The sequence below is a fragment of the Typopeltis vanoorti genome, chromosome 18 (genome assembly GCF_054136105.1).
Source record: "Typopeltis vanoorti isolate ZY-2024b chromosome 18, IOZ_Tvanoo_1.0, whole genome shotgun sequence".
Taxonomy (NCBI): Eukaryota; Metazoa; Arthropoda; class Arachnida; order Uropygi; family Thelyphonidae; genus Typopeltis; species Typopeltis vanoorti.
Genome location: NC_143566.1, coordinates 62240082 through 62257315, shown reverse-complemented (window position 1 = coordinate 62257315; position 17234 = coordinate 62240082). Strand labels below are relative to the sequence as shown.

The 17234-nt window shown below is 35.0% G+C and overlaps 1 protein-coding gene across 2 annotated transcripts in view; it reads right to left on the bottom strand.

Moving 5' to 3' along the window:
* Positions 1–17234, bottom strand: part of cdm (importin-13-like protein cdm) — a 389177-nt gene that overhangs the window by 347168 nt on the left and 24775 nt on the right. For both annotated transcript variants that reach the window (XM_090408166.1, XM_090408167.1), the window contains exons 2-4: positions 11515–11634; positions 6490–6657; positions 4321–4419 (exon numbers count right to left, since the gene is read on the bottom strand). In XM_090408166.1, coding sequence (XP_090264292.1) covers positions 4321–4419; positions 6490–6657; positions 11515–11634 — 387 coding nt within the window. The remainder of the gene's footprint in view (positions 1–4320; positions 4420–6489; positions 6658–11514; positions 11635–17234) is intronic.

The window sequence follows — 17234 nt, the reverse complement described above, 5'->3', positions numbered from 1 at the left end:
AAAAGGACTATATATCTTATTAATAACTTTATATAGTCCTGAACGGACGAGGATGGGCTGGCAATTTGGAATTTAGCCGACCAAATTGTATTCTTATTGGTTAACCAAAATATAGAATGATGGTACAACATGACAAAATTTCATGCCGGCTGGGGCGTCGCCCGGTTAAACAAGGCCCCTGTTGTTTTCGCCAGGGAACAAGGGCGAACAGCGAAAAGTCAACTACTGGAACAAATCTGAAAACAAACCCCAACTCAACATCACCAGAGTTAAAGATCGCTACTATCAACGTAAGAAGCCTGAATGGCAAAGAAATGGAGCTAGCTGAAGAATTAGATAAGTACCAGATCGACATAATAGGGGTGACTGAAACAAAAAAGACCAAAACTAGTGAGATCTTTCTGAGCAATAAATACAAAATGTTATATTTAGGCAATGACAATCAAGGAAAAGAAGGAGTAGCCATAGTATTCAACACAAAATACGAGGCTAATCTTCTTGAATGGCAGTCAGTCTCAAGTAGAGTAATGTGGGCAAATATGAGAATGGGGAACTGGACAATGAGACTTATTTGTGCCTATGGTCCCACAGAAGGTTCTACTAAGGTAGAAGTGGAGGAATTTTTTGACGCTTTAGAAAAAGCAACTGACACAATGAAAAATGAAAAGTTGGTCCTTGTTGGGGATCTAAATAGCAAAATAGGAAATGATTGTGAGACATACAAAAATATTTTGGGAAAATTTGGAGAAAAGAGTAAAGCTAATAATAATGGCAAATATCTCTTGGATTTCTGCTCAGGACATGGACTGGTTATTACTAACACCATGTTCCAACATAAAAATGTGCACAAATTCACATGGAGAGAAAAGACTAGGAATAAGAAAAGTCTCATTGACTATGTTATTGTTGATAGTGATGTTTTCTCCCTGGTGCAGGACACCAGAGTGTACAGAGGATTTGAAATTGGAAGTGATCACTATTTAGTCTTGAGCAGGATAAAATTGAATTTCATATTGAAAAGAATAAAATGTAAGAAAGTTATAAAGCGAATAAAAGTTTAGCAGCTCTCAGATGTGAACTGTAGGCTAAAATACACAAAGATTATTGAAGAAAAAATGAAAGAGCTTCAGAACAGGAATCAAACCTTGGAGATTCAGTGGCAAACTCTGAAGAAAACATTGATTGATTCTGCCAGATAGGCATGTGGTGAGGTTATCTGTAAGGATAAAAAAATCAGAACTCCCTGGTGGACACAGGAAGTTAAAAGAGGCAGTGAAGGAAAAGAAGAAAGCATACCAAAAGTTCCTGTCAAATAAGTCAGCTTGTGCTCTTAGAGAATATAGAGACAAATGCAAGAATGCTAAACACTGTAAAACTAGCTAAACAAAAGTCATGGGAGGACTTTGGCAAGAATATAGAAAATAAATATCAAGAAGGTGGCAAAATATTCTGGAGGTTGTTGAAGAAGCTTAAGAATGGAGGAAAGAGTGCTCTAAAAGGAATTAGAGATGATAAAGGTGACATGAAAACGTGAGAGAAAGATATTCTTGAAGTATGGAGTAATTACTTTGAAAAACTGCTAAATGAAACAAGCAGTGATGACAGCACAGTGGTAAAAAACACTGACCAGGAATGCAGTCAGAAATACATATCCATACTAGAAGTAGAAAAAGCCATCAAAGGCTTGAAATGTGGAAAGGCAGCAGGAGTAGATGATATTCGACCAGAAATGCTGAAGTATGGTGGTATAAGAGTCTTACAGTGGCTGCACTGCATAGTTCAGAAAGCCTGGACAGAGGGACGAATTTCCGATGACTGGAGTAGAGCTCTCATAGTACCCATATATAAAAAAAGGGAAATAAAACTGCGTGTGAGAATTACAGAGGTATTTCCCTACTGAGTGTTCATGGCAAGATCTATGCAAGTATACTTGAGAAACGGTTGAGAAGAATTGTGGAAGAAAAGCTTGGTGAAGAACAAGCTGGATTCAGGCCAAATAGAGGCTATCAGGATCAGATCTTCACTTTACGACAAATAGTTGAGAAAGCATGGGAATATAACAAAGATATGTATTTAAGTTTTGTCGATCTGGAAAAGGCATATGACAAGGTGCCAAGAGAGAAGCTATTCAATACGCTGCGGTTATATGGTGTCAATGGGGAATTATATCAAGCAATACTTAGTCTTTATCTGAGTTGTAAGTCAGCAGTTAGAATTGAAGGAAGTACAGGAAGATGGTTTAATGTTAAATCTGGTCTGAGACAAGGATGTACATTATCCCCTCTGTTATTCATTATCTATATGGATCACATTATGAAGGAAAGTGGTATTAAACATGATATCATAATTGGAGATTTTAATGTCAGCTCTTTGCTTTATGCGGATGATGTTATACTTCTAAATAAATCCGCTACAAGTCAGCAAGATTCTCTGATTAAATTGAATAGCTGTTGTAATAGATATGGTATGAAGGTCAGCAATAAAAAGACAAAGACAATGAAAATAGGCAGAATCATTGAAAATGTCAACTGTGTTGTGAATGGAGAACCTGTGGAACAAGTAAAACATTTCAGCTATTTAGGCACAATTTTTACTGAAGATGGTAAATTAAATATAGAAATAGACAACAGAATAAGCAAAGCTGGTATGGTGGGAAGTCAATTGAATATATTCATATGGAATAAGAGAGAAATTAGTCAGAACACTAAATTAGCTGTGTACAAGACAGTGTTCAAACCAGTTTTAACTTATGGATCTGAGAGCTGGGTCAGAAGTAAAACACTTGACCAAAGACTAGAGACCACAGATATGAGAGTCCTGAGAAAGATTATAGGCGTGAACAGATGGCATCAATGGCAATATAATATTAAAAACGAGGATATTAGGAAAGAACTTGACATTGTCAGCATCCAGGAATGTGTTAGCAGAGCTAATCTCAGGTGGTATGGTCACTTAAACAGAATGGGCAAGGAAAGATTAGCAAAACAAGTGTTCTCTGCCAGGTTGGCAACAAAACAACCTAGAGGAAGACCAAGATATAGGTGGATTGATACTGTACAAAGTGCTTTAGAAGATAGAAATATAAGATCTGATAATGTTGGCGTCTTGACAAGTAACAGACTGATTTGGAGGAAAATTGTAGATAGGAAATTAATAATGATGTAATTTTTTCATGTAGTACTATCATATCCTGTACACCCCTTGAGGGTACATGGCAGGAATTTGATGATGATGATGATGATGAGTCCTTTGATTATTTTCTCTAGCTGCATTCTCTTGAAGTCTTAAACCAGGTGTTTATCTATTTTCAGCTGTTTTTTTAATCTGTTTATTAATTTTCTTGTACCTTAGTCTCATTATCTGGATGCTGCTCCAACCTCTTTCAGCAATTAACTGCATTGCCTCACTGTTCAAATAATTCTGTTTTCATTTCTAGCCACTAAAACAGTGACTAGTCACACTACACACTTTCTATATCACAATCTTGAAAGCTAGCTGTTTCATAACATCTGATCAATTGATCCTAGGAAATTCTAGCAGCATCAGCATTTCTCAATGCTTCAGAGTACATTTTCCTTGGAGGAGTACACTTTCAAAACTTCAATTACAATATGCTATTAACAAGGTAATGGTGCAGAGCCATCAAGCAAGTTCCCGCTTGAGGGAAGCATGTGATAAATCACCTGGGGTGAATGTGTTAATGCTAGGTTGGAAGAAGGACTAACTCTTCTCATTATCAGTTCTGTCTCATTTGTGTTTCAAGTTATAACAATGTGTGTACCTCTCAATTCCTCTTTGATTATGAAGAATAATAATTTGTCACTGTATTCTTCCAGGTTAAATACACTTCACTGAAGGGGAAAATAAAAAATAAAAAAACATCCAAAGAAATATCTCACAGTACAACAAACAATAACATATCTTGGGGAGAAGGATTATGAAAGACCAACAAGCTAATTGGACAAGGCTATCTGTCAAAAGTTGGAGAAAGACATACAGTCAGTCATTTCAATTAAAATTCAGTGTTCCAAACAACAAAGATCTCTAAAACTTAAGACTATAGTAGATAATCTTTTTTACTCATTTTAAAAGCATTAAAAATCTGAATAGGTAACCAGACAGGGTAATCCAAGTACCTTAAGAAAGCACAAGTAATCATGGATTATCACTGTAATATTATCAAACTCTCACAGTGGACATAGTCGAGTGATAAGTACTATGCGTAAAAAGTTAAAATGAAAGGATATGATTTAAGAAATAGTACACATATTTCAATTTTCTGAAGACAAATTATCTTTAGCACTAAAAATATGTACTTACAGATACTGTCGGAACATTTGCCGGCTGTAATGTAGATATTACATCATTTATTGCTGTTGGCCAAGTCGCAGAAATTGAATAAAGAATATAGGATGATAACTGAAGTAAATCATAAAAATAAGATTTTTTTTATAACTTGCAATTTTTAACAACTTCATATAATACAAATATTAATTATTGTTAAAAGATAATAGGCTTTACATATTAAAATGAATGCATTTTTTAAATTTATTAACAATGAAGAGATAACCATGAAAATCTTCAGCTCTAGATTAATATACTAACTTTCATTCTTGAATTTTGATATGGAATAATAAATTCTCATTATTTCTTTAACAGAAAAACTTATTAATATATAACTTTAAAAACTTGAATAAAAATACACACAAATCCAAAAAATTCATTACTGTATTTTAAGCATTTTTAGACTATGACTAAAATAATAATACTGTATAGTATTATTAACCTAAGACTCATGGAATCAAACTCATCTAGGAGATCATTTTGTCATACATACGGCACCATAAACACACTCAAATTCTATGCAGATACCACCCTCTCAGGCAAGGAATTACAATCATTCACAACTCCAAATGCAAAAAACCTGCTTCTCATTCCTCTGCTCACACCTTCCTTATACAACTTCCAAAAGTATGACCTCTGGTTCTCCACTGATCTTCCACCGTTTTCTGTAAAACCTCTTCAACATTGATCCTATAACCCCTTACTATAACAACCCCCGTAACTTGTAGGTCACTATCATCCCTCTTCCTCCTATCCACTAAATTCTGTAAATTGAATCTTTTCAACCTTTCTTCATATTCAACATTCCAGATCAGAAAATACCTAAGTCAATTATCTCCAGACCCTTTCTAACATCTCTTCATCCTTTTGAAAACCAGGTGACCAAATCTGTGCACAACAGTCCACATGTGGCCTAATCAGAGCCTTATACAATGGAACAAGAATCTGCTTACTTCCACCAGTCAGTATCCTACACATTATTCCAAGAATTCATTGTGTTGTCCTCACAATTTTAGCAATGTGTCCCCTAAATTTCAAATCTTTATCCACTATCACCCCAAAATAAGATCTATTTCCTCCGCCTCCAACAATATATTCCCACCAAATGCAAATTCTACATCCCATCTTTTTTTCCCAAATTTTAAAACCTTACATTTTGTAACATTGAACTGCCATTCCCCATTCCTGTGCCCATTCACTCAATCTACTCAAGTCTTCTTGTAATGCCACAGTTCATCCCAACTTTGCATCATGTGACAACTGAATATCCCCATCCAAATCTTTGCCAATATCATTAACATACAGGTATACAGCAATGGCCCTAAAACAGACCCTCCCTGAGTCACACCACAGGTGCCCCCCCTCCCCATACACAACTTGCTTATACCTATCAGATAGTCAGTCTCCTATCCAATGCACTAATCTATTATCCAACCCATCTTCTCTAGTTTGACCAACTTATCATGCAGTAATCTATCAAAAGCCTTTGTAAAATCTAAGTATACTACTGTGTATCCCTCTCTTCTGTCCAATGAAGCCATTATCTTACAACATGACCTCCCTTTAGCAAATCCATGTTGTCCATCAAAAGATAATACCGATTCTGGATGCTGGTTCTCACCAGCCTCTCCAACACCTTAACCACATCTGACACACAGATAGGCCTATAATATGGTGCTTAAATTCTATCACCTCCCTTATGAAGCAGCACAATCTTGCCCTCCTTCCACTCCTTTAGAACTTGAACTAGTGCAAGACTCATATTTTAAAAAAATACATCAAGGCAGATGCCAACTCCCTGGCAAATTCCTTCAAAATACGAGGTGCTTGCTTGTAATCCTTGCTCTCTGCCTAATCTCACCACTGTTATACCTGGGCAACACACTTACTACCTTTCCTATCACACTATTGTCTTTTATCTGTCTCAACAACCACCTGATATCCAATCTAACGTGTTCTTTGTTCCCAGTCAAGTCATTTGTCCCAAATTACAACTACTAACTCCTTTGCTGGCTTACCTCTCATATCAAATGTCTCAATCACTCTACTCATTCTACCTCCAGGAAAACATAGTACAAATACTTTAAATTTAAAAAGTAAATAAAAACTCAGGTTATATATAATGTAGCGTTTATTACAACTTACAGCAATGCAAAGACGGGTTAAAACAATTTTTGGACCTCCAGCATAAGTAATAATTGCTTCCAACAGCCTGTTTCTGAGTGATTCATGCTGATCACTAGGTAGTTCGTGCCAAAATCGGGAGATTTTCACTTGAAGTGTGCTTGCTCCAAAAAACTGAATCTCATGAGGCTATATTAAAAAATAAACTTCAAATATATTCTTTTTTTTTTATTACTCTATGCACATTAAACATCACATCTACAATGTAAAAGCATTCACTAAATGTGAATCGAATGAAATAAATGTGTGTAAAAGAAAATGTTAGTAGAAAAATTTTAACATCTGGAAAGTTTAACTGTAATTATATCAAGATTCATACAAAAGCTCCATTTGCATGCATAGGATTCATGCTTATATAAAAAAAATGAGGTAGGGGAGAAGAGGGACTCTGGATATATATGAACACTATTAGATATGCACTGCATTTGTATATAGTAATCTACTGTTTATCCAACCTTCAAACAATAAATCTTCAATTAACTAACCCTTGCAATTTGGGAATTTGCCAACCAACTTGTATTCTTATACCACAAATAAAATGATGGTATTTCATGGTATGTCATGACAGTGGGGCATCGCTCAGTTAAACAAGGCCTCCCGTTGTTTTCGCCAGGGAAATAGAGCAAACAGCGAAAGTCAGCTACTGGAACAAATCCTGAAACACACTCCAACTCAACATTACCAGAGTTCAAGATTGGTACTATCAACAAAGGAAGAAGAAATAGAGCTGGCTGAGGAATTGAATAAGTACCAGATCGACATAATAGGGGTGACTGAAACAAAAAAGACAAAAACTGATGATCTTTCTAAGCAATAATACAAACTGTTCAGACAATAAAAATCAGAGAAAAGAAGGAGTAACTATAGTATTCGACACTAAATACAAGACTAATCTTTTTGAATAGCAGGCAATATCAAATAAATTGATGGGGGCAAATATCAGAATGGGGAACTGGACAATGAGACTTATTTGTGTCTATGATCCCACAAAAGATTCCACTAAGGAATGGAGAAATTTTTTGAGGGTTTAGAGAAAGCAACTGACACAATGAAAAAGGAAAAGTTGGTCCTTGTTGGGGATCTAAATAGCAAAGCAGGAAATGATTGTCAGACATACAAAAATATTTTGGGGAAATTGGGAGAAAAGAGCAAAGCTAATAATAATGACAAATACCTGTTGGATTTATGCTCACGACATGGATTGGTTATTACTAACACAATGTTCCAAAATAAAAATGTGCATAAATTCACATGGAGAGAAGAGACAAGAAATAAGAAAATCTCATTGACTATGTTATTGTTGATAGTGATGTTTTTTCACTTGTGCAGGACACTAGAGTGAACAGAGGATTTGAAATTGGAAGTGATCACCATTTAGTCTTGAGCAGGATAAAATTGAATCATTTCCTTTAGTGTTACAAGGTGATCAGCATTCATTTTATGCAAATTATGGACTCCACAACTATGTTATAAATAATTATTTTAATTTCCTGACATTTCGTCCTTCATATTAAGGTCATCATCTGAAGTATGCACATGTATATATACAGAGACGAGCTAAATTGCATTTCATATAGTATGCTGAAGAGACAATGATTTGATCAATGTTTATTCTACTGGTCTGATCTCTAGTGAAAATAAAATAAAATTGCAATAAATAAATGAAATAATTATTTAAATTAAGGGGATATTAAATCCCACATTGTTTTAAAACCGAATGAGAAACTCAAAGATTGGAATCAGAGAGTTTCATGCCGAATATAGTAAACTATAAAGTATCGGCGACCACTAGGTGAGCTAATGCAAGTGACACTAGTACATAATACAATACCGGAGAACTCGCAGCAAAGTCGGTAAAGTTCTGATTTGCTGCGAGTTCTCCGGTATTGTATTATGTACTAGTGTCACTTGCATTAGCTCACCTAGTGGTCGCCGATACTTTATAGTTTACTATATTTGGCATGAAACTCTCTGATTTCAATCTTTGAGTTTCTTATTCAGTTTTAAAACAATGTGGGATTTAATATCCCCTTAATTTAAATAATGTTTATATCACTGAAATGAAGCTTATTAGCTCTTTATATTTAAGTAAATGAAATAAAATAAAGTAACTACATCAAAGCTATATTCTATTTAAGACAACATCAGAGAAACGAACATTCTTTCATATAGTTTTTTTACAGTAAAAATGATGTCCTAATTTAACATGACAATTGTTACATTAGATTAGGTGATCCTGGATTACCTATGGTTCTATTTAAAATTAACTCTTAGGGAAAAAGGTTAAGTGGGTAGAATGTGTCTTCCATATGTTTGGAATTTTTAGACCATCATTATTGTTAAGATTAGGGTGATTGATGAGAATCTCACAGCACTGCTTAAATTTATGTTCATACCATGTTTTGGTGTGATGTAAACAATAGGTGCTTTTCCAGTCAATTCTATGTAAAGTTCAGGGCATGATCAGAAAGACCAGTTTGACAATAGTTATTATATTTAATATGTTGTTTATGTTCCTTTTTTCTAATAGGAATTGTGGATCCTGTCTCCCCTATATAGGGCAAATTACAGGTGCAATGAGTATGGTATACTCCAGGGTGGGCCAGTGGAACCTTGGATGAGTTGAGTAAGTTTTTTGCAGGAGGTTTAAAAGGTGGCACTGAGGTTGTATTTTTGTAGTATTCTGTTTATTTTCTTTGACATCCCTTTAATGTATGGAATGGTTACAGTTTTATCGTAGTATAGTTTATTTTTGTTTTTAAGTGAGGTCTTTGACAGAATTCTGTTGATGGCATTTTGGCTGTAACCATTTTTTAGGATGGTATTGCTGATAGCTTTTAATCCATCTTTAAGTGCTTGTTCATTGGAGCAAATCTTCAAAGCTCTGTTTTTTAGTGTATTAAGGGGTCATTAATACACTAAAAAATAGGGCTATAGTTGTATGGTGTGAATGGGGCATTATTCGAATAAGTCAGCAGTTAGAATTGAAGTACAGAAAGATAGTTAAATATTAAATCTGGTGTCAGACAAGGATGAACATTATCTCTTCTGTTATTCATTACCTATATGGATCACATATGATCCATACAGGCAATGAAGGAAATGTAATGAAGCATCCATATTATGAATAAAAGCAGTATTGATAACAAAATTGGAGCTGTGAATCTCTACTCTCTACTTTATGGAGATGATGTTATACTTCTGCAATTCTTCTATAAGTCTGCAAGATTCCTTGACTAAACTGAATAACTGTTGTACAAAATTTTGTATGAAAATCAGCAATAATAAATTAAAGACAATGAAAATATGGAGAAACATAGAAAATATCAACTGCATCGTGAATGGAAAATCTATAGAACAAGTAAAACATTTCAGCTACTTAGACACAATTTTTTAGTAAAGAGGGTAAATTAAATATGGAAATAGGCAATAGAATCAACAAAGCAGGTATAGTAGGAAGTCAACTGAATAAATTTATATGGAATAAGAGAAAAATTAGTCAAAACACTAAATTAGCTGTGTATAAGACAGTGTTCAAACCAATTTTAACTTATGGATGCAAGAGCTGGGTTAGAAATAAAACACTTGACCGAAGTCTAGAGACCACAGATATGAGAATCTGAGAAAGATTAGGTGCATGAACAAATGCAATCAATGGCAATATTATATTAAAAATGAGAATATTAGGAAAGAACTTGACATTGTTAGCATTCAGAAATGTGTTAGCAGAAGTAACCTCAGGTGGTAAGGTCACTTAAGCAGAAAATGGAAGAGGAAAGATTAGCAAAACAAGTGTTCTCTGCCAGGTTGGCAGGAAAAGACCCAGTGGAAGACCATGATATCGGTGGATTGATACAGTAAAAACTGCCTTAGAAGACAGAAATATAAGATCTGATAATGTTGCAGTTTTGATAGATAACAGATTGATGTGGAGGAAACTTGTTGATAGAAAGTGAGTGATGATGTAAGTTCTTCATGTAGTGTTATCATAATATCCTATACACCCCTTGAGGATATATATCAGGAATTTGATGATGCGTGTGCACACACACGCACACACACACACACACACACACACACAGAAACTCACTGACACAGTTCTGGAACCTATACTACACTATTACCATGCAAGGACAATACCTGGGAAGGAAAAAAAAAAAAACATTTTGACTTATTACATAAAGTGACATATCACAGGTATTTTTCTATCATTCTTGATAAAGTACAGATGTTTTGATCAGATAATTAAAGTTATATATAACTTAAATATACCTGATTTTTCAGTATTACTGTAAAAATCATACCTAAATATACTAGATGTGCACTTCAAAGAATTTCTTGGAAAAGTTTCCTGTTTGTACTCTAGAGGAGAGTTTCCAAATTATCTCTCCTTTAACCTGTTGACATACTAATATTAATGTACAATATAAGTTTAAATCCCATCATGAACAGATTCACAAAAAAGATAAAGAACTGGTTCTAATGTGTCAAGTAATGATTACTCTTACATCTAAAGACTACTGTACATATATTTGACTATTTTGGAAAGAGATAAAATAATGCTTGAGAGGATTTAGAGACTAAAGCAGTATCAACAGAATTATGAAGATACACTGAAAGAAGGCTAATTACAGAGCTTGGAAAAATAGAAGAAAATGGCATCACATGATTTAGACTTAAGTTAGCAAAACAAACTCTGCCATAACAGAAACAGAGGAGATATTTTACCTCTATTTTAGTTATGGAAAAATACCAAGAGAATAAATCATCTTAGGTGAAGACAAAAGCAGTAATAGTAAATATACTAGAGCAGAGCATTGAATGAATTTAAGACAGACAATAAATTAACCAGAGGGCAACGTCCCACAGAAAGCCTTCTCTGTGGTCACCAAAAATTAACCCCAGCGCTAATACTACTAATAATATTTTAAATAATTTAATTAAAGTTGCAATAAATAGGTATGAAAAATTCTTCATTATACCTACTTTGGAAGGATTTAAAAGTTCCCATGCAAAATTCCAAGCCTCAGGGGATACCTGAGCAACAGTTAAATAATGATTGGCCTGAGACTGAGAATGAACATCAAAATAGAACTGTTGTAAAGTCTGCAAGAAAGAAAGAAATTAAATTCATATACAAAACAATGATAATTAAGTTTTATGGAAATTACTTAGCAATTTTACAGGAAAAAAAAACACAAAGCAAAATAAAATTTACATAGGATTATTAGACAATTCACAAGAATAAAGATTATTCTTATTTATAAGAGCAATGCATAGAGTCAAAAGACTCATTGTGGGAGACCTACTCTACCCATAAACACAACATTTATCATATATCTTACACCTATTCACTGTTAGGGCACTGACAACCACTTCTAGAATCCATTCCACTCATTCACTACTCTCCAAGCAAAGAACCTAGTCTGCACACCCTTACTAATGACACTCTTAGACAGCTTCCAAGTGTGCCCCCCCTTGTTTTCCACCTACTCCCCATGTATTAAAAAATTTCTTCTGTGTCAATCTTATAATTTCTTTTTAGTAACTTATAAGTTATAATATTCCCTCTCTTTGTCTGTCATCTAAACTCTGCAATCTACACACCCTCAATCTATTCTCATAGGCAACGTTATATGTGTCACCAGCTTGATCACTTGTCTCTAATTCCTCTCAAATCTATTTTCTCTTGAAATATGATTTAGCAATCTTTACTAATAGGTACCCTTCTTGCTTGTCTTTATACTTCTCATGGACATGCTGATCACCTTGTTTATATTCCTTCCACGATGCTCTATTTATTTTTTTTTCTTTTCGTTTTTTGCAGCTCCAGCTTTATATTGCTAGTCATCCACTTAATCCCTACTCTGTTTATCCTCCTGATCCTGGGTATGCACTCTAATTCTGCCTCAAACAATCTTGACTCATGGACTAATAACATTCATTCCATGTAGTTTTTTATGGCACAACACTGCTCCAAGTACCCCCCTAAGTTTGTCATAATTGCCAGCTTTGTTCTACATAAACCCTTTCTTGACTGAAATTTCCACATGTTGAGCAACCTCCAAGGACAAGACTGAATGATCACTTTCCCTGATCAGTTTCTACTGCAGTTATAGATAGATCTTCTGATGCTATTACCAGATCCAACACTCTGAAACCCCCTTGTTCCTTCCATCATGTACTGTTTTAGGTAATTATCCCTTAGTAACTACATAAATTTCATTTTCAATTTGCCACGTGCCCTTTCCTCCTTCCAATCTATATCGCCATAGTTGAAGCCCATGATAATTGCTCAGTCTGCAATCATTGTGCTACTTCTGGACCCCCAAGTCTATAGCAGCAACCAACAATATTTGTCCTATTGGCCTCTATCTCACACCAGACAGCCTCAAATGAACCATTTCCATCAGATCTACCATCTTCCTTAACTTCTATTTTTGTTGGTTGAAGTTCTTAGCTATCATTACTAATACCCCTCCTCCTGTCCTATTTCTTCTATCTTCTCTGAAAATAGAATATCCTTTACATTGCATCCCTATAACTACATCATTCTCTGACAACCAGAAAATTATTTTTGACATCATTGAGATGCCAATAATTTTTGGACAATACTAAAAACTTCTTTATTTCTGATATTTGGGGCATTTGTGTACATGCATTTCAACATCCTCTGGGACCAGTTATCCTTACATCAAGTCACTACAAGCCCATTCAGATTTGAAACCTGGGAAAGTGCTCCCAGCTCTTCATAATCATTTCTGCACTCATACTTATCTTATGTGGCTAGCCACATGCTTCATTGCTTTCTCCCCGCCAAAAAAAATCTCTAGTTTCCCTGGTTTTGAACTTCCAAACTCACTGAACATTTTCTCCACTCCAAAACCATTTAAGTGCAGTACATCAGGCACATACAGGTCCTTACATCCAAAATTTATAATTAACTCCACACATCTATAACCTGCACACCATTCCTGCTGCAATCTTCTGAAGACCCTTCTCAATTCTATCATATTTCTTATTTCTTACTCTTCATTTTTGCTTCTAACAACTCTTTTCTCATTGCATATACAATAGTTCAGTATAAATGTTAAACGAGTTTCAGATGAGCAGTTCTGTTCCTTTGACCTGGCTATATAATTTGTTTCAGTACAGGAAACATTCCGTAGGATTGCAAAGAATGTATGGTAATCTCATTGTACAAGGACTGGACATGTGCTGAAACAGCGATGCCAATATAAAAAAAAAAAAAAAAAAAAACATGCACAGGCGCACACACTATCTGAGAATGGAAACTTGCATATAAAATGTTTTTCATGTGCACATGGGCTTGTGATTATGCCGATATGATGTACTAATGATGACCACTTAGTTTCTGGCCAAAAATTTGCATTAATAAAGTTATTTCTCACCTTAAAATAATTAATTTTAATAACTTTATGTAAAATTCCTTTTACATAAAGTTATTAAACAGTCTTGGTGTTGAAATAGTTCTTTTATTCAGACCACAAAGAACTCATGAGAGAAAAAATTCTCTCTACAGCTGCATTTGTTCCTGGGATTGCCATAATAGCAGTTTTAACATACTAAAACTTTTAACATGCGAATGTAATATTTCTCATATTAATGTTTCCCTTTTTGTCTAGCTACAACCTGTAAAATTGTGAGTACTAAATTAATTCACTTAAATCTGAGTAGCTACAAAAATCCATCTTTTATGAATTCAAGTGACTGTCCAAGTCTTGGGCAGTGGACACTCTTAACAAATATGCTCCTGCAACTTTGCTAACTGATGTTATTGTTAGTTTGCGCACACAGTACAGGGTAAAAGTAACCAGTTAGAACGTATTAAGTTGGAATGAGTCAGAATAATATTGGAATAGACATTGGAGAAATTACTAAATAAAATAAAAAGTATGATTTATTGTTATATTTGCTTTTATAGTATGTTCAAAAATTGACTAAATTAGAAATTCTGAAAGCAAATCTTTTGTGTATGCATGTGTGCTGCTTTTTTGACCTGTGTGTGCACAGCTTAGAGGGAACATGGTATCCCATGTGCATAAGGATGTCAGTTATGAAAATTAAAATGCTCAGGCCAGAAGAGTTACAACTAGTGTATGGAAAGCTAAGTGCAAGTATGAAAAGAATCTAGGTCTGCAAGTTAAAAACAACCCAAAAGAATTCTGTTATGTTGCAAATAAATGTCAGAATGAATGTGAAAGAATAACTCTTGTCAGTGCAGATGCATAAGAGATTGTTCAACTAACAGACTGCTCATATTGTATAAATAATATATTTTTATTATTATTCTTTACACCTCCAAGGAGTCCGAAGACTCATCGCAGGAGGACACCCACTGTACAACTCTGTCTCCACCACCACGCCGAACTTCCACCACCAATCATCCACATCAATGCCATCCTCCACAACTAGTATTTTTTGTCTGTAAATTGCATGTGTTGTGAAGGGCCGATTTGTCTGTATGCAGGATGAAAAACCTGCATACAGACAAATTTTTCTCCCGAGTTTCCAGGAGAAAAAACTCTGCTACCGTATGAGATCGGCTAACTCATCTTTGATTGAAAAAGTCCATATAAAGATTCCTCCTGTCACAACAAGAATCGAACTTAGGCCTTTTCCAATCGAAGGGCACAACGTACTGTCATTCTTCCAATTGCACTACGGATACATAATAGTTCATTATAAATACTAAACACAAGTGTTCAGGAGAGCAGTCTGTTCCTTTGACCTGGTTGTATAATGTCTCATTACAGGAAACATTCCATAGGAGTGGAAAGAATGCATGGTAATCCCATTGTACAAGGGTAGTGCAAAGACTGATATGTCTAATTATCACCCTATCAGTATCTCTGGAATGGTGTTGAAGATTTTGGAAAAGTTACTAAGATATCGTACACAGAAAGGGGCTGACAGAGAATCTATGCTTTTCAGTGAACAGAATGGGTTTACTAAGGTAAGGTTATGTGTGAGTAACTAGCTCACATTTCATAATAATGTCACGGTTGAGTTAGACAAGGGAAAACGAAACACCATGATAATTTTGGCCTTTGCTCAAGCTTTTGACAGGATTCATGCATGGAAGGCTGTTGCATAAGTTGGGAAGGTTATGGGATTGGATTTTAAATTCTTAATTTCGATAAGAGGATAATTGAGTGGCCGATATCATAAAGTGGTGTATGGAAGATGTGTGTGTTGTCTGCATGATTTAAGGTATCCATCCCAGGAATCACGAATCCTTCATCCTCAAATGTTTCAGAGGCTGTAACAAAGTCCCAAACAAGTACTGATACCGTAGATACAGCATATGTCTTTTGTTTCTTACTTCTGTTTCCATATGCTGTATCTACTGATACCATAGATACAGCATATGGAAACAGAATTAAGAAACATGATGCCAACTTTAATGTACCAACATTTTTAATCATTCATGCTACAGGTGAAAAACCAATAGGGAAACGTCATCCTTCTTTATTCAAAAAAGTTTAGAAAAACTGGCAGGACCTCCCAAAACTTAAGAAATTGCATTCTGGTGGCTGACATAATGTTTCCACAAGGACGTCACCAGAATGCAATTTCTTAAGTTGGGTGGAACAACAATTACAGTAACACCTCATAACTCCTGTAGAGGAGTGATACCAGAATGGGATCTCCTTGATGTTCCTGATGAGGAGATATTCAGAACTTAAAGATCAAGGAGTGACAGGTGTGAAGCGCATCCTGATACGTAGGGATGGTCGCCTAGCTCCAACCAAGAACATCATCCTTACTTTTGATACACCTAAGTGTCCAACATCTGTAAAAGCAGAGTATCTCAGCTATCCTGTTAGAATGTACATCCCTAACCCACTGAGATGCTTTAAATGTCAGAGATATGGACTTGCCCAAACTGCCTGTCGTGGTTCTACTACCTGTGCTCGATGTGGTAATAAAGAGCATGATAACAAATCTTGCTGTGCAAGAAAAGCTAAATGCATCAACTGTCAGCGAGATCATCCAGTTTACTCTCGTGCATGTCAGAAATGGAAAGATGAAAAAGAAATACAAAGAATGAAAACAGAGCAAAACCTAACATACCAGGATGCAAAAAGAAAGCCAGCCACTATCACACCTGCTCTGAGATCCTCTTATGCTGAGAAGGTAACAATTAAGAAGGTGACAGTAGCAACTCAAACTTGTCTGTTCCACCATTTATTTATTTTTTCTTTTAAGGTTACACGTACATATATTGTTTCACTCACTCACTGTCGCGTTTACATGTGTGTTGTGCTCTGATGATGCCGAGTTGAAAATCAGCGAAATATTAGCGTTAATAAAACATCCTTGTTGATATAAGTGTTTGTGGTGTTGTTAATACCGTGAAAAATAAGTCATGAATAACCATCAACGCCTTATCTGTTAGACGGTGATCAGCATTCATATTTGTTAAATTAGGGACACAAAACGCACGTGTTGAAAAGATTATTTTACTGATTAATAATAAAATAATAACTTTACGTTTAGACCCCTGTGTTGAGGTCATCTTCAGAAGGATACATTCAGAAGTATAAGTACAGGCTACATGCTGTTGCACTCTATACAAGTAAATTACATCTACGTTGTTAACTAATCTTTTTTCTTAGCCTGCCCTCTAGTGGAAAAAACAATAAAATAAAATAAATAAATAAATAAAATAAAATAAACAA